The following is a 23243-nucleotide window of genomic DNA, read 5'->3' as shown; positions in this document are numbered from 1 at the left end:
AGACCTCCAAGCCACACTGAGGACCTGGATGATGCCTTCCTAGAGCAGATTAACAAACATTCAAAAAAGGAGAGATATAGTAGTCGTGGGAGACTACAACTACCCCAATATATCTGACAAGAATATAAGGCACAACAAATTCCTCAGTTGTCTTGCTGTCAGTTTCCTTTTCCAGAAGGTGAAAGAAGCAAGAAGGGGGTTCTCTTGGACCTAGTCCTCACCAACAGGGAGGAACTGATTTATAATACACAGACAAGGGAATTATTGGAGAACAAGTAAGGTCTCTGTGGACTGGCGGTGGGAAAATGTTGTCCCTGTCTTCAAACGGAAGAGAAGACCCAGGTGACTGTCGACCAGTCGGATTGACATTGATACCAGGAAAGGTCCTAGAACAGATAATTAAATATTCAATCTGTGAGCACTTAGGAAAAGATTGGAGAACTGGACCCAACTAACAAACTGAATTTCAATAGGGACAAATGTAAAGTTCTGTACTTAGGCAGGAAGAACCAGCTGCACAAATAAAAGATAAAGGGACACCTGGCTTGCCTGTAGTACATGTGAAAAGGATCTAGGGATCTTAGTAGGCCACAAGCTTAGCATGAGTCAACAGTGTGATGCAGCAGGGGTGGGGAAGCTAATGCTATCAACAGAAATATAGTGTCCAGATCAAGGGAAGTAATAGCCCTGCTCTATTCTACCTTGATCAGACCGCACTGGGAGAGTAATGTGTCACAGTTCTGGGTAGCACAATTTAAGGAGGATATTGACAAACTGGAACATGTGCAGAGGAGGGCAACCAAGATGATCAAGGGTCTGGAAACCAAGCTTTATGAGGAATGGTTGAGGTGGTTGGGTATGTTTAGCCTAGAAAAGAGGAGATATGATAGTCATCTTCAAATATCCAAAGGAGAATGGAGCAAGCTTGTTTTTTTCTGCTCTGGAGGGAAGGATCCAAACCAACAGATTCAAGTTACAACAAAGAGGATTCTAACTAAACATAGGAAGAGCTTTCTGATGGCAAACTCTATTGTCCTCCATAACAGTAATAGAATCATTGAATCTTACGAAGGGACCCAAGAGTCATCTAGTCCAACCACCTGCAATGCAGTCTTCCTTGTGCTTTTTGTTTTGTTTTGTTATTTTTTGTGCTATCAAGTACAAAGGCTGTTTACCTCTGTTTGCTGTTTTGTACCTCATTCTCTCATCTCCTTTCCTAATGCCGTTTAGCACCATAGAAATGTGCCTGTCTTCTTCTGTCTCAAGTATGGATACCTAAGCCAGACAAATGTCCACCTCTACACAAAAAGACCACAGCAGAGAAAGAGTGCCACATGGGTAAAATGTTTCTAGAATAAAATGCGCTTCTTTCACTGATTTGGTACTTTTATATGAGGAGAGCAGAATAGACAAGATTATCTTTCCACTGCTTCAAAGCACTTGGGTTCATGAGTTACTCTAGAGGCAATACAGTGGTACCTCGGGTTACATACGCTTCAGGTTACAGACTCTGCTAACCCAGAAATAGTATCTCGGGTTAAGAACTTTGCTTCAGGATGAGAACAGAAATTGTGCTCTGGCGGCGCGGCAACAGCAGGAGGCTCCATTAGCTAAAGTGGTGCTTCAGGGTAAGAACAGTTTCAGGTTAAGAATGGACCTCCGGAACTAATTAAGTACTTAACCCAAGGTACCACTGTACTTGCATTAACGCTGATATCTTGCACTTGCTCCCTTTGTCTAGTTCTTCATCTTGTGGTGGAAAGAGCCTCACTATTATGGCAACCCTCACTTCTATACTGTAATAGAGTTGCAGGAGATGCTTCAATATAGTAGGAATAAATAACTAGAATGAGTTGGGAGTTCAAGACATTTTGCTTCCTCTGAGAATGAATATGATGTGTCCACCAGTTCCATATACAGAAGCTGCCTGGCCTGACAGTTAAGATTTTACATCAGCACTTGCAAAGGCTAGCTTAGGGGGCGCACAGCAGACCACAGAGTGCACATGGCTCTGTTCTCCAGCACCACCCTCCATAAGAAGAGCCTGCTGGATCAACCCTGTGGCCTGTTCTCACTGTGGCCAACCAGATGTCTGTGGGGAACCAGCTAGCTGAAATGAACACTCCAAGGGTGGAGGCAGAGCACAGCCATCATGGCTAGTACTGACTGATAGCCTTCTCCGTGAATTTGTCAGATCCTCTTTACAAGCCATCTAAGTTGGTGGCTATCAGTTTGTCCTGCGGGAGCAACTTCTGAAGAAGTACTTTATCTACCCTGAATTTTCCAACATTTCGCTTTGAGGCGCACGGGTTCTTTAGTTATGAGGAAGAAAAAACTTTTCTCTATCCACCTTTTCCACGCCATGCATAATTTTATAAACTTACACCACCTCGATACTCACCTTTTCTCTAAACTAAAAAGTAAAAAATGCTGCAAGCTTTCTTCATAGGGGGATCTCTATCATTTTGGTTGCCCTTTTCTGAATCTTTACCAACTCTACAATATATATGCTTTTTCAGATGTGACAACCAGAACTGTAAACAATATTCCAAATACGGTCACACCATAGAGGTGTATAATGGCATGATGATATCTGCAGTCTTATTTTCCGATGCCTTTCCTAACGATCCCTGGCATGGAATGTGCCTTTTTACACTCACCACAAACTGGAACAGTATCTTCATTGATGGCATTAGATCCATTTCAGTCCGGTTTCCGTCCTGGTTTTGGGACGGAGACGGCTCTGGTTGCCCTAACAGATGATCTCCATAGACAACTGGATCGAGGCGGGTCAGGACTGCTGATCCTTTTAGATTTGTCAGCAGCCTTTGACATGGTCAATCATGATCTTCTGGACCACCGCCTCGCAGACGTGGGGATACAGGGCATAGCCCGTAACTGGTTGTGCTCTTTTATCTCTGGTTGGGGACAGAGGGTGGCACTAGGGAGGGAAATGTCGTCGCGCCACTCCTTGGTGTGTGGAGTGCCGCAGGACGCAATTCTCTCCCTGATGCTTTTTAACATCTTTATGTGCCCCCTTGCCCAGATTATCCGGAGCTTTGGGCTGGGCTGTCACCAATATGCTGATGACACTCAGCTCTATCTGCTGATGGATGGCCACACCGACTCGGCCCCAAACACACTGACAAGATGCTTGGAAGCTGCAGCTGGATGGTTTCGTGGGAGCAGATTGAAACTAAATCCTTCGAAGACAGAGGTCCTATGGCTAGGTCGGGATGGCATGGGGATGAGGGACCAACTCCCTTCTCTTGCGGGGGCCCAATTAGTGGCATTGCCTTCCGTTAAGAGTTTGGGTGTAATCCTTGATGCCTCCCTTTCCATGGAGGCGCAAGTTACAGCAACAGCCAAGGCGACATTTTTCCACCTTCGCCGCATCAAGCAGTTGGTCCCTTACCTTTCCCGCCCCAACCTGGCCACAGTGATCCATGCGACGGTCATCTCCAGGCTTGACTACTGTAATTTGCTCTACACGGGGCTGCCCTTGAAGCTGTCCCAGAAACTCCAGCGGGTACAGAATGCTGCAGCGAGGCTCCTCACGGGATCTCTGCCATGGGAGCATAATAACCCAGTGCTTTTCAAGCTGCACTGGCTCCCAGTGGGGTACAGGATCAGATTTAAGGTGCTGCTTTTGACCTTTAAAGCCTTTCACAGCCTAGGACCCTCGTACCTACGGGACCGTCTCTCCCGGTATGCCCCACGGAGAACCTTAAGGTCCATAAATAACAACACCCTAGTGGTCCCAGGCCCTAAGGAAGTTAGATTGGCTTCAACCAGAGCCAGGGCCTTTTCAACTCTGGCTCCGGCCTGGTGGAACGCTCCGCCTCACGAGACCAGGGCCCGGCAGGATCTGATTTCTTTCCGCAGGGCCTGTAAGACAGAGTTGTTCCACCTGGCCTTTGGCTTGGAGCCAATTTGATTCCCTCCCTCTCTCTCTTTCTTTTTTCTTTTCCTTCTCCTCCTGCGATGAGGCTATATTTTAATGTTGTATTTTATTTTTGTTTTTAAGTTGTAATCATTCATCTTGTTTTTATTATTGCTTGTAAGCTGCTCTGAGCCCGGCCTTGGCTGGGGAGGGCGGGGTATAAATAAAAAATTATTATTATTATTGAGCTATTATGAGCATTTATATGAAATTAAGATTTTTTTGCTCTGACATGCATCACTTTACACTTGTTTATATTGAACTTCATTTTCTATTTCACCACCATTCAGTTGGGAGAGGGCTTTTTGAAGCTCTTTATAGTCTCTTTTAACAAATCTGAATAATTTAGTGTCATCAGCAAACTTTGCCACCTCACTGCTCTCCCCTAACTCTAGATTGTTTATGAACAAGTTAAAAAGCATAGGTCCCATTACTGAACCTTGTCCATGGATTCCTATTCATTGCTTCCCAAAACTTAATTTCTTATCCTCAAGAGGACCTCTCCTCTTGATTTAGAAGCTTACTTGATTTAGCTTTAACCTTGATTTAGAAGCTTACTTGGGAGTCATGCTTAAAGTACTTTGTTGAAAGCTTTTTGAAAGTCCAGGTACAGTTGTCAACTGGACCACCTTTATCTACATGCTTGTTGACACTCTGAAAGAACTCTAATAAGTTCATAAAACAGAACCTCCCTTTGCAGAAACCAATGCTTCAATGCGGCTTGTTCTTCTATATGGTTGTTTATTTTATCTTTAACAATACTTTCCACCAGTTTTCCAGAACAGACATTAGGTTAACTGGCCTTTCATTCCCAGGATCACCGCTCCCCAGGATCCATTTTTTAAAACTGGTGTTACACTTGCTACTTTCCAGTCCACAGATACAGAGGCTGAACCAAGGGACAATTTACATATTTTTGTTAGAAGACCAGCAATTTCATATTGGGTCTCGGGGTGGATGCCATGCGGACCCAGCAATTTTGTTAGTTTTTATTTTGTCTATTAGGCCTAGCACTAGCGACCTTAGTTCCCCAGATGCACCTCCTGCAAGGTTAGTTTGGGCACTGGGATCTGCCCTATATGTTGTGTCAGGAAGACAGATGCAAAGAATTCATTCAGCAATCTCCTTATCCTCTTTTAGCATTCATTTGACTCCTTTGCCATTCAAAGGGAGTCAAATGACTGTTTCCCTCGACTGTTTCCTGTTATTTAAAGAACTTACTGTTGTTGGTTTTAAAGGTCTTAGCAATATGTTCCTCAAATTCTTTCTTTCTTTTTAGCACCCCTTCCTGTGTGCTTGCACTTTTTTGTGTTCCTTTTTGTTCTCTTCAGTTTTAGAAGACTTCAGGATTTTTTTTACAGAAGTCTTCTTGCTTCTTGTAGGTACAAGTCAATTGTTCTAAAACCTCTTATTCCTTGATTCTGTGTTTTGCTTTACTGTTTTTTTTGGGGGGGGGATCTAGTTCATGTGCTTTCAAGTCTCGCTGTATTAGCTACCTTGTAGAGGTAGCATAACTTGGTTATGCTACTCACAATATGTTAACAATTGTCTTCACATCAGTGCAACTTAAATTGTGATTGCATAAACCTCTATGAACAGCAATATATCCTGTAAGGATCCTTCTGTAAGGATTCTTCCAAAGAGTATTTCCTCTGCTCTCCACGTTTTTAGGGTAGAAATTATAGTTTTTCCTCTTGGCCCTCTTTCCTACAGTGCCTGTGGCACTATGAGAAAACAGGGCAGGAGGTCGGATAGCACTTTGCTTACATTTTCACAGTAGGTAAAGTAGGTTGTAGTCAACATAGCAGTAGCGCTAAGGTAAATGGTCCATCAGTGCAACTTTCATCATGGAATCTTCTCTCCCTCTCCAGACGCACTACCTAAATCTACTATGGGTGTTCCCTCAAACCGCAAGCAGATTTGGAGATGGTGTGGGGCACATATTGGGGGAAGACAGAGGGAAATCATAATAATTGAAAGAATAAAACACTGAAGCAACTTATTTCATATTAGGAGCTAATGTGCCCTTGAATTTATTCCCTAGTGAATTTAATATTTCAGTAATGTAATCAAGAGCATCAGAAATAATGTTCTGACAGTAAGAGCTGCTCAACAGTGGAACAGTATCCTTTGGGAGGTGGTGGACTCTCCTTGGAAGTTTTAAAGAAGAGTCTGGATGGCCATCTTTCATGTATGAGTTTGTTGAGGTTCCTGCATTGCAAGGAGTTGGAGTAGATAACCCTCAGGGTTTCTTCCAACTCTGTAAGCCTATGATCATCAAAATTCTTAGGTTGACTTGACAGACCAAATGGAAATGTGTGTGCCTAATACAGGTTTGGCAAGCAGTACACAGCTGGCATGTGGGTTCTCTTCAAAATTCCCATGGTGGTTCATTTCAAGATAAAATTGATTGCAGCTTTTCTTAAACAGGTTTGTGTGTGAATTAGCTAAAACTTAGATTTTGTTGGATTTTTTCCTTAGTTGGTAGATCTTTCCAAATGTTTTAGGAGTCCTTTTGGTGGGTTACCAGACAAATAGAACTACGTATAATGCAGCAAAGAGTTTGAGGGGCTAATTTTGAAGTAGGAATATTGCCAATAGTTAGGTCTGAAATGAAGATTAAAGGTTATACATTGTATTCTTTAACAGAGCTACGAATCTTATCGGTCCTTCAGAAGGTACAAGTTTTCATACTCTGCTGTGACCTTTAGTTCTTCAAAGAATAATTACAGTGGTACCTCGGGTTACAGACTCCGCTAACCCAGAAATAGTACCTCGGGTTAAGAACTTTGCTTCAGGATGAGAACAGAAATCGCGGTGTGGCAGCAGCAGGAGGCCCCATTAGCTAAAGTGGTACCTCAGGTTAAGAACAGTTTCAGGTTAAGAATGGACCTGCAGAATGAATTAAGTTCTTAACCCAAGGGACCACTGTACAACAATACTCAGTATCTAATTCCTTTTGTACTTAGAACAAATATTTCTAGTTTAATTATGTTGTAGAATATCTTAACTGTCATTTTATCTTCTGTTGTGAAATATTTCCATGTTTTTATAGTGTAATTATCACTTTTGTACTTACAACAAACCCTACTTAATTCTTTCCTCCTAGCTGTATTTATAATATAGTTGAAAAATGTAATGTGCTAATTATGGAAGTATGTAGTTAGAATTTCTTAATCCAATTTACAAATTGGATTGTCAGAATTGTAAAGGCATTTGGACTAAGACATTTCAAGAAAACAAGGATGAGCCTTATCACACTAAAACTAGTTGTGTGGGTTTTATTGTTTTATATTTTTGTATACCACTTCGAGGCTTCTTTTATAGTCAAGCTGTATATAATTTTTATGAAATAAATAATATTTATGGTTGTACATTACTTTCTTTCCATCCCCTCCCCTTCATCAAATATGCTTTGGAGGGTTCAAGTAGGTAACAAAATAAAATGGAAATGTGTTTAATATTGGATATCACTCAGAGAGATTAACCAGGGGTTCTTATGTGGAATTTATAGATGTGCTTGAGGGCAAATGTGGTTCAGTGGGTCAGGAAGAATTTGCGCAACTATCCTTGATCTAGCCCAGCCACTATGTTGTTTTAATTCTACCTTCTAGTTTTGCTTCTTGTTTTGGGCGGGGAAATTATATTTTGTTTTTGTGATGCTGTTCCGTTTGCATTTCCTTTCCCCACATGCGTTTTTGTTGAGTGGTAGTGGATAAGAGTAAGGCATGGTTTAGGAAATGGATGGACACAGACCAAAAGCACAATGGGTTAGATTCAGAGGGGCAAATAAAACATATTTCACCCAGAGGTCTACATTACCCTTTGTATAAAGCTTTGTTGTGACAAGTAAAATAAAATCTAAAAGATGTCCATCCATTTGAACAACCTCTTGCACAAACAGAAGTATGTGAACTGTTTACTGTTATGAACAGAATATTGTTATTGAACTTATGTCCTGGTTGTAGGCTTTCCATTGGCATGTGGCAAGCATAATGGTAGACTAGATCAGATCCATAAGTGTCTTCTTATTACATTAACTTTTGTACACATACCCTCTTCTTTCTCATGACAGTTCTTTGATCCAACTCAACTTGTTCCTTATCTGTAAAAATGAACATCAAGCTGGGTCTATTTTAGCTGTATCAGAAGCAGCTGAAGTATAGCATGGTAAAGGTAAAGGTACCGCTGAAAGTCCAGTCGTACTTTCATTCAAATTCATAGAAGAAGGAAAATATGTTCAATGATCTCCCATCCACTATTACACTGTAGCTCTTTTAGCTGTAATGGTGTGGTAGGTCATACTGAATATAAAACTTAATATTTCAACTTTATACAACCAGCTTCCTTGGCTTGGGATAAGTGATTTTCCCCTTTTTATTTGAATCATAAAAGGAGTATTTCTATTGCATCCTGTTTGTTAGGTACCCATCTTAAACAAGGACACAACAAAAATGACTATAACTGTGCATGAACACTTTTCCTGTTGAACATATATATCTGCTCAAGGTGGGATTATATTACCAAGTCTCCCCTCAAACAAATAGTTTTACTACACTAAATCTTTATGTAGAAATTTGATTTCCATCAATGGAATCTCAACATTTCAGAGGTTTCAGCAATAGATAGTGCTTTCCCCTTCACTTTGAATAATTTTTAAAACCTGAAGCAGGAAACACAGTAAAGTGGTAAGTAAAAAGGCAATAGCACAATTAGCTCAATACAGGCATGATTACAACTTCCATTAGACCTTACTGTTTCTTTATCTACTGCTCTGTGTCAGTTGCTGCTCTAAAGAACTAATTACAATGTCTATAAAAAGCTCACTTTGTCATTTCAGGGCCTCCTCCAGAAGCAGAAAGAATTGGAGACATGTTTTATTCCAAACATCATAAGCCAAGAGGATAATTTTATTTCACCATTTTAAAGAATTTGAAGTTCGAGAAATGAATTTTTATTGTGTTGGCACTTTATACTTACTACTGTAATTATGAACATATTGGTAAAATGTGAACTTTTGTTCATTTGAAGATGCTTGAATAAGTGATTATACATTTTGGAAGAAAGATGTATGTAGCAGGAAAGAAAACTGTAGCACGTGCTTTTGTTTACATGGAATATTTGTGTAGCTAATTTAAATTTTGTGTGTCCACTTAGTAAGAGGAATAAATTATTAGGCATTTGAATGCCATGGCTGTGTATGTTGCATTTTGTTTTCTCTTTTGTGTTTAAGTAATGGTTTTGTAATACTGCTGGGTGACAAGTGAAATCAAATTTTAAAATAATTTTGGGTGAAAACAGATCCCTGTTAGCCAAAGCACCTCAAAGATTAAAACACACAGCCACTAACTACAGGCCTTGTGTCTAGAAGCGAACACAGTTAAATAAAGCAGACTATTATACCACAAATAAAAACAGCTATTATAAAGGTGTACATTATAGAAAAAACTAAATTGTGTTCTACCTTCGCACATTAACAGTGACTATATTTAAGGAATGCTCACTGTGATTCTGAAGTTCCAGAATTAATTTGAGCCATGGTTCATTTCAATTTTTGTATTGAAGCAGACCATGCAAAATGATCTCAAACCAATAAATAAATAAATCTGCACCTGCACCCAAAAATGCAAATACAGGCAACTCGCAACTCACACACATTTAACTTGTGCACATTGAGCTTTACACACTTACCAAAATTAAAAAAATAAAAATAAAAGAGGACAAGAAGGGGATGGGCATTGTGGGAAGGGGTAGCTCTGGCAATCCCACCTGCCGCTGCACCCAATGTGTTTTGACTTTACACAATTTTGGCTTTATGTGTTATCCCCAGAATGTAACCCCTGGGTAAGTTGTGTCACCTGTAGTGTACAGATATGCATGTCAATCTGAGCTAAACAATTGAATATGTGTATATAAAAAGTTGCTTTTAAATGACTTGTTTCTATTTAGTGAATAAATAGCAGCAGGGAAGGTGTTGGGAGCGAGCAAGTTACTGGAGATCAGTAAAGTGGCATGTGGTTATGTAGCATACAGGAACCAAGATGTTCTGAAATTTGCCCAAATGAGACTAGATCAGTTTCAAAGTCTGCCAACAAAGCAGGCTTTGAGGAATTTCACTTAATAATTACTAAGAGGTGGTAGCCATCAAGGTTTGATTTTCAGAAAAGTTACTTTCACTACATTTGCTTGCCAATGTTCCTATAACACATAGGACCAAGTTGTGCTCATAGCTAAATTCAAAGACAATATCAACTTTCTACTGAATACACTAAAGGCATATACTACTCATTACCAGATACAACCAAACCAAACCAAATGAAAGAGCAAGAAAAGCTGACAAGAAGTCCCTTCAGCATTGAGCTACTGCAAAACAAGAGCTGCAACCATCAAAGGGACTCGTAAGCCTCATTTTCTCTACACCGGGGGTAGCCAAAATGGTCCCCTCCAGAGGCTGTTTGACTATAACTCCCATCATTCTCAGCCAGCATAGCTAATGGTTAGTGATACTGGGAGTTGTAGTCCAGCAACATCTGGAGAGCACTGCATTAGCTACCTCTGCTCTCCATCATTGCCATTGGAATTTCAAGCATTTTTTTCTGCAAAATCGCACACACATTCCAAAGTTGTTAACATAAAACAATTTTTCCAACCTGCCTGCCTTTGCATACCTATCACAGTCATTTGGGGCCCACTAGAGAAACATTTATATCCCTCTTTTCTCCAAGGAATGCAAGGTAGCATACATGATTATTCCTCACCTCACTCAGGCCAGTAAATATATTAAATAATAAAACGCGCCAATGTACAAAATATCACAGCGACTCTACGAGGCAAGCTAGGCTGAGACAGCAATGAGTTCACTTGTGAGAGCTTCATAGAAGTGTTTCCATCAGCTCCTTAACCATTAGTACACAGTAGTTTTCTAATGCTTATAAAGCTTTCCTGCCAAACCAATGCAAAATATTCTTATTTCTACAAGTGATTATTCATATGCTTAGTGATCCCATAAAATATAAAAATCAATACCTGAATAGACACACTCATCTATTTCATCTCAGAGTTCTGCTCTACTATGAAGATTTCTCCAAAACATATCCAAATTATGCTCTGCTCATCTCTTCTTCCCTTTCGCTCCTACAGCCCTCTAGTCACTCTGCCATAACTTCTACAGCAAAATTCAACTGCTACCCGCTATCTCTCTTAACATACTATGGATCCTCAGCTATAAACATCTTCCTAAATATCAGTTTAAACATAAGATGTCAAATGTTTCACCTTTCCCACTATCTTTAAGGCCACTCCACTTGAATCTTCCGCCCTTGTGTCCAAATCTAAGATTTAGCCAGTAATGTTTGCTTTGCTCCATCCAACATATAAATATGTCTCCAAGGTTTTTTATCTTAACTACTAATTTTAAATTATAAAATCTGCTACTATTCCAGCATTCCATTCAAGTAAATATATAACTTACTTTGCTTTCAGTTGTTTAGATTCTGTTTGTTTTTATTGAACACCACTTCAGGTGACATTTTACGGTAGCTAACGTGGCATATAATTCAAAACACGAATTGTCTGCTAAAATATGCACACTGACAATATGTTGCAAATGTCACACGTCTGAGGGGGAAGAGTCAATTTCATATACCACATAGAGTACGAAGTTCTTATATACAGCATCTTATGATGCCTGTAACTACACCTCACAGCCTTGGAACCTTAGACAAAATCTCGTTGCAAATTCAGGGGCACAGGATCACATATCGAGGCAAACAACACAAAAAGATTACACCATAAAGGCTGCAACTCCATGCAGAACATATTCTTAAAACCATTTATTCCAGCGCGCTCCTAAACCTACAGTCACTACAGTACTTATCTGCAACTGAGATTACTTTAAATACTGATAAGGGGGGAAATGAGCTTTGGGCTTCAAATAGCAAATCTAACATATGTCATACCTTTCAGATTACTATAGACTTGATAGAGGAAGATCGCCCAAATGAGAATAAACCTTTTGCTGCATCTATTTCCTGGAAACAGATGGTAAGACAAAATACAACTTGATACTAGATCTCTCATGGATGATTATTTTATTTTCAAAATGAACTGCACCCATTGGTTGTTCAGAGGTCTGTAACCAACAACCAAGGATATTTGTAAAGTAACTAGAACTGCCTTAATAGCTGTATAAAGAATTTGTACAAAACTGTCAAAATATGTACACAACAGCTTTGATAAAGAAAAAGAGGTTTGAATATACTGTTACACTTTGCTTTAAAAATGAAGCCTTCACATATGCTTCAGGCAAACATTAAGTTTACATTAAAACAGACTTCAAGCTGGAAGTCTCAATTACACATAAAATACAAAACATACGAACTTAAAGTGTCAACAAACAAGTTAATTCACGTACAGTAAATGTTAAAAAATATATATTTATTTCAAACTTCAGGTGCTTCACCTGGTACAGGTCATCATGATTTAAATAAGACAGGAAAACAATTGAGATCAGAGACAGGAAATGTTTAGTTCAGAGAATAGAAACTGTTAATTCACTTTTTAAAACAGAAAAGTCCACAACAATGTATAAAAACATTTCCGCTTTGCTTAATTCTGTTTGGAATACAGCCGGGAAGACTCATAACTGACGTCCCAATTATTGGGAGATGAAGTCTGGTCCATATCCATGTTTTGGCTGTAGGCAGTCAGAAAGTAGTTCCCACCTTCTTGGATCTGGCTTGTAGGGATGGGATATGCTGCTCCCAGAAATGTCTGATGAGTGAGAACGTTAAAATGACTGAACTGATGGGGCACACTTAACTGTCTGTTATAACTCTGAAAGTAACTGAAAGGAACTTGTTGGACTGAGCTGCTTCTCTCTCCTTCAATAGAGCATGTTGTAGAAACTGGAGTAACTGGTTGTATGTCTTGCATGTCAATTTTAGAAGTCTTTTCTGTCAGAAGACCTTGTCCTTCAGCAGGCAGCAACATAACAGTTTGAGGGTTTTGCTTAGAATCTGTTCCATGAGATCCTTTGGTCTCTATCTGACAAGCTTCCAAGTGGGAATCATACTTTGAGGCATCATTGCAAACTTCTATTTGTGATGCTTCATCCCCTGAATCCAAAGACATGTCCTCCTCATCCTTTTCATCGTTTTCTACAAGAACTACATTAAGAAGAGAAAAATCCTACTCTATTGAAATAAAAAACGTGTTTTAAAATACTACGCACTACTCACACAGTGTTAGGCTTCAGGTCTGAAAGTCGCATATCACTTAGGGGATGGGTCTTCTGGCATTTTTGTCACACACTCAACACACATTTAACCCTCTGGGTGAACGTCCGGATAGTCCGATGCTAAAAGCTTCCACGAAATGTGTTCATGCTTACTGTTGGGAAACCCCAACTTCCAGCTCCAAAGGATTTAATGTCAAAACAGCATCTAAAGTTATACAGTAGGTCAGTATGTGATACGAGAATTGCCCAACACAATTACTGACACCCTTACTGACTGCTACTTTTCCAAACCTCATCTCCACTAGATTTATCATAACCCTTCTACATTTCACGGGAACTTCTTAGATACCCCATTTGAACAATTCTAAACTTTAAGATGCCACGCAGCACATTTCTCTCTCTAATGTTTAAACTGTGATTTGAACTTTGCTTTTTCCCATACTTTTTGGACCTTCAGTAAAAACATACTAAAATTCCCTCTATTTCTAGCTATCAATATTTGAGCAAAATTAAAGATTATTACCTGATTGTCTTTCATGATCAATTGGGGAATGGGAGTTATGGTGTCCAACGAGACTTTTAAAGTTGTGCATGAAGCCATCTACTGTAGTAACCACTATTCCATTTTCAGCGTACGTTGCAAATGTTGACATATTCTTTTCTAAAAATAAAAAAAGCAAATGTGTTTCAACATATACTAATTTATGTATTTATTTTTTAAAAAAGACATGCTCAATAGTGGTTTTCTACCTGTCAAGAAGACAATGTGCCTCTGCCGTGCATTTTGAGCTTGAAGTCTTATAAGACAATCCAGGTCTGGAGGATTTCGAGTTTGAGAATCACAACTATGGTATGACAGAATCTCAACCAAGTGTTTCTCTTGATAGGTATTCAAGAGTGTCAACAAACTTGTGGCATTTCTATTAGTTCTGGAGAAAAAAGAGCAATGAAACTTCTTTATTCAAAAACATGAAAGCATAGACTTGGAATGGCAGGTAGGGGAAGGAGACAGTGAATCTATACTAGTGCAAGAAAAGCTTTTTTGAACATAAACCTTCTGATGATTTAAAAATGGAGAAGGAATCAGCTTAATATACAGTAGGTATGAGAAACCTCTGGCTCTCCAGATGTTACTCAACTCCAACTCCCATCATCCTTGGCTACTGGCAGTGCTGGCTGGAGTACTGCAATTCAGCAATATATAGAGGGCCAAAGTTTCCCCACCCTGATGTTTCAAGAAGAGCTGAAATATGAAAAACTGTACAACCCAAAAGTGGAAATGGGTGGGTGGGGGGTAGTTTCTAAAACATGCACATAAAATAGATGCACTGCGAAGGTGACTGACAAAAAAAGACCATGGAAGTATTTCAGTAGAGATATTTTGAAAAGTAGTTAAATGCAAGTATTTTGTTATTCTAAAATATTTTAAATATCTGAAGACATAAGAAATAATTCTTACCTGCCAAGTTCCTTCAATTTTTTCTGTATTTTACAGTGAACTTTCCATTGCCACTTCCCATGTGGAGTACTCAATGCTTCAAGGAACTTTAAAAAGCTGTTAAGTTTATCTAGTTTTGAAAACAGAAAATAAAACATGGTGATGGCAACAAACTTAGCTTCAAAAGGGGATTAGACAGATCCAAACAGGGTAAGTCTCTTCAATGGCTACTAATCATGATGGCCAAATACTGGTTGCTGGGGAGCAACAGTGGAAGGAGGTTATGGTCTTCATGCACAACTTGTAGGCTTCCAAGAAGCATCTGGAGCTCAGCGCGCCCCAAGCTTCTGGGTGCCGGCAAGCTCTCCGCTAGCCGTGGGAGAGCTGCGTCTCCCACGGCTAGCGGATAGCTTCCTGAAGCCTGGAGAGCGAGAGGGGTCGGTACGCACCGACCCCCCTCGCCATCCAGGCTTCAGTGAAAGCCTGCATTCGCCCCATAGGATGCACACACATTTCCCCTTCATTTTGGGAGGGGGAAAAGTGCGTCCTATAGGGCGAAAAATACGGTACTTCTGTACAGCACTCAGGATTTGAGGCAGTTATCACTGCTTCTAAGTGACATCCAATGATGTCCACCTGATTGCACAATGGATTTCCATTTGGGAAGAGAGGAAAGGCTTCCCTTTACCTCATCATAATCCAACAGAAGAAACAACACCCCTTAGAGCAGATTTTGGGACCTCACAGGGGAGGAAGAGAAAAAGTCTAATTATGTAAGCAGGTGACTTTGAACGTCACTCTATATATGTAGCTGAGCAAGGCTTTCACCACTAACATTCTTTTAGCAACATAATAAATCCTACCCTAAACACAATTCCACAGCAATATTTTGTAATAATAATAATAAGCTAATGAAGGTTTACATTTTTAAAAGGAATCTCAAACTGGTGCCTTGATACTCAGGCACCTAGAAATCACATCGGTAAATTAGGAATATAAAAATATTTTTAAAACCCTGCCACTGGCAACATTAAAAAAAATATCTTACCAACTGTGACAGACTCTGGATTGAGAACAGATTCATCAGAGACAAGGATGCCACCAGAAACAAATAAATCATTGGAAGTATGATTTTTCAAATCATCCAAACTGTCAACACCAGCAAAATCGACACACGGAAGCCTCTTCAAAGCTACTAAACACGGTATCTATTCAAAGAAGGTATGTGGTTAGAGTAATATAACAGTATAATGAGATTAAATTAAGACACAATATATGTTGGCTACTGCTCTCCCCTGCTTTTGTGACTATAATGGATCATTGTAGCATATGCATGCCAATAAATGAATTAATTTTTACTAGTTAAGGCATTTGGATGTACCCAGAGCAACGATGAATTATCGAACACCACCTAAATGTACTGATTATGAATTTTACATACCTTATGAATTATACTTTGAATATCTTCATTTTGAATGATTATAAGCAATTTATCCACATCGGTTCTCCCTCTCAAAAATTGCTCAGGATGGCACTCTGTATTACCTAATTTAGTAAGATATGCCTAAAACCAGCAAGCACAGGGATTAAACCAACACATTTCCAGTGAACAATACAATTAGTAACTAAGAAACTTAAAGTGCTAAACAGGCAGGTACAAGACTTTACTAAAATGGCATGCTTGTTATATACAGAATTTAATTGTTACATTAATCATTATATAATCAACAAGCATTTTCCAGACTCGCACCATTCTTTGCATAGGAAGAGTCAAGAAAAATGTACCATGCCTTAAATCTGTATAAAAAGGAAACCATTTATCAGCTGTTTTAATTACAAATGTTCATTGCTTTGGTTTTGCTGCGCCCCCCCCCCCCCCACCGCTATGTTCTGGCATGGTCCTAGAGCCCTCCCACCTCCATCCACAAGCTGGGAAATTGCTAACCAGACTTTGGGGGAGGAGGTGGGAGGACTCTAGGACCTTGTCAGAAGCCTCCTTTCCAAAGCCCAGGTCCTCACTTATCCGGCTTTGGGAAGGCAGCACAAGAGTTGCCAAGGGCTGCCAAAAAAGGCCTTAAGGGTCATGTATTAGACGGCCCTGATCCAGACTAAGTCACACTTAGACGATAACTGTTGAAATTAATGGGACTTAAGACAGTCTAACATTTAGTTCAACAGGTCTCCTATGAGAATGACAGCCTGGACCCAACCCTATTATCTATGCTGCTACTATGCTCATATGAAATAATATTGGCTTGAGTATTTTTAAAAATCACTATAGTTTTATATGGCCCCTTGATTATAATCCCAATGTGGTTTACAGGAAGAAGAAGAAAGCATAAATGCTATCTCCTAAAATATTATGATAAAGAAACATATGGAAAATATACATACTTTTATTTCTTTACAAAGTGCATTCTCTTGTTTTTCATGAATGTAGAATTTCACAACATTCTTTTGGACATCTTTAATAATTTTGAAGATGCGTTTGAAAAAACCGTCCTCAAATGATATCTGGTTTATCATAGCACTGATGTCAGGCGGGGTTGCAAGGTTATCTGTTGATGTTGGAATCTTATCCGGATGGTGCCCAGGGTCAGCAGTAGACACATTTGGATTAGCTGGCGATTTCACTTCTATGTTGGTGCTCACGGAACTCTGTTTTTTTCCTGTGTCCAAGATCGCTAAATGATTCTGCTCATTAAGGCTTGAATCTTCCTCCAATTTGTTATATGGTGGTTCTGGAAACTGTTCCATGTCAAAACCACTTGGAAAAGCTACTGGCTCTTCTGGTGGCAAATGTAATCCAGTGTCGGTAACTGAATCGCTTACTGGTCCGGGACTTCTAGTAAACGGGGCACTGTGGATAGCATACGAAGACGACGATGCAACAACATTGCTGAGCTGTTCACTCAGGTTCTCTATGTATTCCTGGACAGCAATATCTGATGCCTGTAAGCATATATATTCAGAAAGTCTTATTACCTTCTCCTGGGCTGAAAGGACAGGTCTGGGTATTGCACTGACATACATAATATTCTTCTGCTTCAAAATCTTCTGAATCTTTTTGGTAAAGAGATTGTATTCTTCCAATATTGCTGTTTCTATTATTCCAGTTATGGAGTGCTTATTTGGCAAAAAGTGTTCTGTCTCAAGTTCACACTGATCTTCAAAATTCTCTTCACCTATGTGTACTCCCTCTTCTATTCTTCCCCTCTTTGTGTCTGTAAATGCAGAGTATTCAAACTGATGATCAGAACTTTTTCTTTTTTTCACTCGGGGGTCATCTTCAGAAGCATCCTTTGGTGTTGGACAAGCCAGTAATTCTTCTCGAGATTTCAAGCCTATATAGGAAGAGTCATTACTTATTATTCATGAAGCATTAAGAGTAAGTATCTATGCCATCAACAGCAATGAATTCGGTCAAACTGCATAAAATACCAAGAATAAATTCAGTACAGTGGTACCTCGGTTGTCGAATTTAATCTGTTCTGGAAGACCATCCGGCTTCCGAAACATTCAAAAACTGAGGCGCAATAGGCGGACAGCAAATTCCATTCAGAAAATGGAGAAACGCGCCTCAGAAGTCATTCAACCTCCGAGGTGCATTCAAAAACGGAAGCATTCACTTCCGTTCGGCTTCCGAGACACTCAAAAACTAAGGTTCCACTGTATTAAAATTCCTGAGGCTACGCACATCCTTTCCCACAATTTTAAAATCTAGTCCTATGCCCTCTTAGGCCAGAACAGCAGCTCACTTAAGACTTAAGAGTCCTCAAACTGATCTAAGGACACAGCTGGTGCCCTTATTCAGTCACACCAGGCACTAGCACAGCATATGTTCCTGCAACAGAAGTGCAGCAGTAATACTGGAGCAAAGCAGGTCTCCAATCTTTTTGGACCTATATACATATTTGCAACTCAGAGAAGCAATCATGGGCACTATACACATGCACCCCACAACCAAGGACACAGTGCGACCTATTCCATTCACTACAACATGTTAACAGTTGCTACAACCAACTGAATGCAACCAAGCAAGTTCTGGACACCCTAACTTCTCGCAATGTCAATATAAATAAAGGACCTATCCACACAATGCAGGAACAACACCTACACTAACACTAGGCAATAGAATGAAAGAACAACAGTCCCCCATCTCTCTCTCTTTTCCTTCAATTGTACTTTTCTCCATTTATTTGTCTGTTTTGTAACACAAAAAATCTTTAATAACAACTATTTTTTTAAAAAAATGTTAACAGTTGTTCTGTTATTTAATAAAAGAAAATAACAAGGTTTGCCTCCTACATTGCTTAATGTGAGGAATGCAGACCTTTGTCAATAGGTTAGATTGACAATACAGGTTAAAATACATTAAGTGCCAAATAGGTAAAAATTATGTGGGAATTCAATGTAATAAATATTGTACAGTATAGAGAGGCATGGGATGGACTTTATTATATAGAATATATATACTGCACTAGAAACTTTCGAACAAATTTGCAGAATGCATATGAAACACTCAAAAGCCTCTTCAACTAGACATTCCATAAAAGGAGGAAGGGGGGGTTAAACACATCATTTTTCACACAACAATTGATAAGCAAACAATACAGTACACTTATCTCTGAGCCAGTTTCTCATTGAATTGTGAGTTTTTCACGGAAGGAAACTTTTGTAAATCATTAACATTATTGGGGAGCCTTACGTTTAACTGTCATGCAAGTTAACAAAACATCAATTCCTAAGAGAGCAGTGGGACAAAAATCAGCTTCAATCTTCTATCTAAATAAACTTATTTCAACAAGTGAAATATTGGGAAACCCTTTTAACTGTATGCTTTCAATTCCTTCTCTCCCTTTAGCCATTAGAGCTCTGCTTGACTGAAAGAGCAGGACTGCCTCCCAGGTGGTAGGTTTCCCCTTTGTGAAGGGAAAATGAGGATTTGCCTGCTGCATCCCAAAACCGTAGGCTTCAAAATGCAAGAAAGTATTGCAGGCCTGACAATTACAGCTAGCCTGAACTTTGCCTAATTTAGAAAGAGAAATAATGGAAAGTTTTATTAGCTGATTTAGTTGTTAAATATTAATTGTCTTTTTGATGTATCAGAGAAAACTGGTGTCTGTTTACTGCACTGACCCAAAAATATTGTCTTTTTGATGTATCAAAGAAAACTGGTGTCTGACCAAAGGTTGCTGACTTACCTTGTCAGCTTGACCTGTATTCAAACATCAATGACCCAAGCTCTCAAATATGAACCTTTTGTAATCATAGTTGGCAATTAACTAAGGTTGACAAAGAATAATAGATACCATAGTGAAAGACATGGAAATGGAAAGTAAATAAGGCTAATATAACAATAAAAGATATTAAGGATGTTAGTAAGGTAATCATTACACATAGGAATGTATTTATCCATAACTGGAATGTGTTAGTGTGTATGACATATAAAGGACTTTATTAATGTTAGACTATGTGTATTAGAAGACAAGGAGAAAGAAGCTGTAAAATATGTTTGTGGAATATGTTTGTTCAATGTTACTATTATGATTAAAGGTTAGTTTATTATAGTAAGATGACCTGCAGGGGACATCTTGACCAGAACATGGTGTCCTGTCATGGCTGACGTGGAATGGACAACGTGGAACCAATTACGTACTTAGTATGGTGTAAACTGTATGTAAAAGAGTAGTACTTATGGGACTGTCCTTTGCTGCAGTAAAGTTAATGAAGGGTATTGTTTTGCTGGAGTCCTTAGTTGCGTTTCTTATTGAATGTTGGGATTTCAGCCCCCACCAGTTGCCACGCTGGCAGGAAACAGCAGGAGCTGTTTACATCACAGCGTGGGAAAGGAAGTGAGCTTTTGTTTTAACCACTCCCTTGACACCTTTTACACAAGGCAAAAGAGAAGGGAGTATGCACACAATCCAGTCATTTCCTTTATATTGCTGATTAGCCCTAAACCCATCCTAGTGATTAACGACATGAGAAATATACAAGACAAGAAAGAAATGCTAGTAAAAAGAGTTAAATTTGGCATGCTAAACTATCTGGTGCTAAAATCCAACTTCCAAAGAAAATATTTATATTCAAAAAATATTTTAGGACTTGCTTTTTTACATAAATTAGTATTTGTAACTTTTTACTGCACAAACACAAATCTCCCCCACTCTCCTAAGTCACCATGGTCAGTATTCAACATGCCTTCCTCCAAATCTTTACAGTTCTATGTTAACAATAGTGGGTGGGTCTACTCTCATCATTTATAACATTTAAAATGCATTATTAAAATGTGACACCAGAGGGCAGTACAGAGCAGTGAGCCACTGGCAAAGGGAAACTGCCATTAAACATGATGGAACGCTATATTTTATAATGTTTAGAAGATCACTGTAGATCCAGCCAGTGAAACACAGACTTTTCAATAAAGACTATTTAAAGTGTTATGTTATTAAAAGTTACTCACAAAATTATGAGTCAACTCTTGAGAGATTTACAAAGCAAACAACATGGATTACTCAGGCTAGGGTTTCTGATCCCTTGTTCTGAAAGGTTGACCAACAATCTGCAACTGATTTGTGAAGAAGGGGAAATCGGCAACAGTCACTTTCCCTTACCTACCATGAATGAATTTCACCCACCATGTCTATTTGGGTAGGATAAAGGAAAAAGCAAAGTATTTAATGTATTCTGCTTTGATCAGTAAACTAGTAGCAAGCAAGCAAGCAAGCAAGCAAGCAAATAAATAAATAAGAAAGATTTATTTCTTAGCATTTGAGAGATTATTTGTGTCTGCCTGCAAAGCCAAGTTAGATTTTAAAGGTCTCTGAATCCCATTTCATGAAATCCAACAAAGCTAAAAATCCCATTGCTGCAATTTGTTAAGAAACACAAGATTGCAAAACAACACTACCAAACATTTATTTACTGCCATTGCAATGCTTGCAATTTTATTTTCCTAAATACAGATCTAAACTACTGCACTGTGTCTTGTTCTGTATTGACTTCTCCTCTTTCTTCTCTTGTATGCAATTCCTAGTAAGAGTATACTTACTAGAATACTCTTACTAGGGTGCTTTCACAGTCAACTTGTTCCCTGTTCAAGCAAGAACATCCCTTGTTTTATTTCTAAAAACTAAACAATGCTTACTTGAAAATAGTTTAAATAGGTTTACAAAGAGAATAAAACAATAAAATTATTCATAAAAACAGTTGAAAACAAGTATTTAAAACATTCTCAAAAACGAAAATCAACAATAAGTTAAAACAATTTAAAAACACACATTTCCAGCAAACTTGTCTGAACAAAAGTATTTCTTTAGAGTACAGAGGTAACAAATCAGCAACCAGTGCAGATCTGAGCAAATGTGTTATATGCTTCCGCCGTCTCACAGCTGTCAGCAATCAGCTTCTGGATCAAGCTCAAGGGAAGCCTCACATAGTGTATTGTAGTAATCCAGTAATCTATACATGAGCTACTGTAGCCAAGTTCCCCCATCCAGAAACAGTTGTAGCTATCACAACAGCTGCAGTTGGTAAAATGTGCTTCTAGCTGTTGACGCTACCAGAGCCACCAATGACAAGAGCTAAATCTAGAAGCACCCGCAAACCTGCTCCTTCAGGGGCAGTAGAACCCCATCCAGGGTAGGCAATTTATCCATTTCTCAGACATGGGAACTACTTATCCAGTGCCTCCAGCTTGCTAGGATTCAAGCTCAGCTTGCTTTTTGTCATCCATCTCACCACTGCATTCAAGCACCCTAGGGACTGCACGGCCTCTTCTGACTCAGATGTTATGGAGAAATAGAGCTGGATATCATCTGCATACTGATGGCACCTCACCCCAAAAACTCTTAATGGCTGCTCCATATAGATATAAAATAGCGTCAGAAATAAAATAAGTGTCCTGTAGCAACCCATAACTTAATTGCCAGGAAGGTGAAAAGCATTCTCCCATTCCCCAAAACTGGTCCAGGAGGACAACATGAGAGATCAAGCAGCAGGAGCAAGGTTGCTCTCCTGTCCATGCTCTACAAAGATCTTCCATCAGGGTGACCAAAGCCAACTCAGTCCCATAGCCGGGCCTGAACCAAGACTTAAATAATCTGTATCATTTAAGAATGCTTGCAGTTGCCCCACCACAACCCTCTCTGCCATCTTCCACCAAAAGTGAATATTTGCAACTGATTGGTTTTTGTTCCAGCACAATGGGTCCAGAGTCAGTTTCTTTAGGAGCAGCCATACCAGTTTCTTTCCAAGATAGTGGGCCCCATCCTCTCAACCAATGAAATTTTAACCATGCTCTGGACCCATCCAGTCAGCTCCCTTCTACCAGATTTAATAAGCCAGGAGGGAGAGGGGTCAAGAGGGCATGTGGTCAGATCTATTATCACCAGCACCTTATCTATATCAGATGATTGCATTAGCAGAAACTGGTTCCACAACACACCCTTGACAGTGGCACTGCACAGCTGGAGCAGCAAAAAGGGTGAAGTCAAGAGCACTCTTAAATTGAGCCACTTTATCCATCTTCAGAGTTGTAGGCAGTTGGTCAAAGGAGGTTTCCGAATGCCCTCAAGGTCCTTCCCCCACAGAGAGTGTCAATAGTCTCTGGACATCCGAAA

General features: G+C 39.4%; 2 protein-coding genes across 21 annotated transcripts in view; one reads left to right on the top strand and one right to left on the bottom strand.

The window, feature by feature from the left end:
• The window catches only part of CCDC66 (coiled-coil domain containing 66), a 40714-nt gene extending 31580 nt beyond the window's left edge, over window positions 1-9134 (top strand). For all 3 annotated transcript variants that reach the window (XM_083420939.1, XM_083420940.1, XM_083420938.1), the window contains one exon: window positions 8784-9134. In XM_083420939.1, coding sequence (XP_083277065.1) covers window positions 8784-8870 — 87 coding nt within the window. In that variant the 3' untranslated portion in view covers window positions 8871-9134. The remainder of the gene's footprint in view (window positions 1-8783) is intronic.
• The window catches only part of TASOR (transcription activation suppressor), a 68809-nt gene that overhangs the window by 11127 nt on the left and 34439 nt on the right, over window positions 1-23243 (bottom strand). For 7 of the 18 annotated variants that reach the window (XR_014506336.1, XR_014506337.1, XR_014506339.1 and 4 more), the window contains 6 exons: window positions 17014-17963; window positions 16061-16183; window positions 15668-15827; window positions 14641-14749; window positions 13932-14110; window positions 13705-13842 (listed from right to left, as the gene is read on the bottom strand). Coding sequence is in view for 10 of the 18 variants with exons in the window: in XM_083420583.1 (XP_083276709.1) it covers window positions 13705-13842; window positions 13932-14110; window positions 14641-14749; window positions 15668-15827; window positions 16061-16183; window positions 17014-17963 (1659 nt within the window). In the remaining 8 variants the exon portion in view is untranslated. Of the gene's footprint in view, window positions 1-12016; window positions 13387-13704; window positions 13843-13931; window positions 14111-14640; window positions 14942-15586; window positions 15828-16060; window positions 16184-17013; window positions 17964-23243 lie in introns of those variants that run through there. The other 11 variants (XM_083420582.1, XM_083420587.1, XM_083420588.1 and 8 more) reach the window with 4 other exon arrangements.

Source organism: Podarcis tiliguerta (assembly GCF_965153285.1).
Source record: "Podarcis tiliguerta genome assembly, chromosome: 2".
Lineage (NCBI taxonomy): Eukaryota > Metazoa > Chordata > Lepidosauria > Squamata > Lacertidae > Podarcis > Podarcis tiliguerta.
The sequence above is the reverse complement of the archived record's forward strand: the minus strand, read 5'-3'. Positions and strand labels throughout refer to the sequence as shown.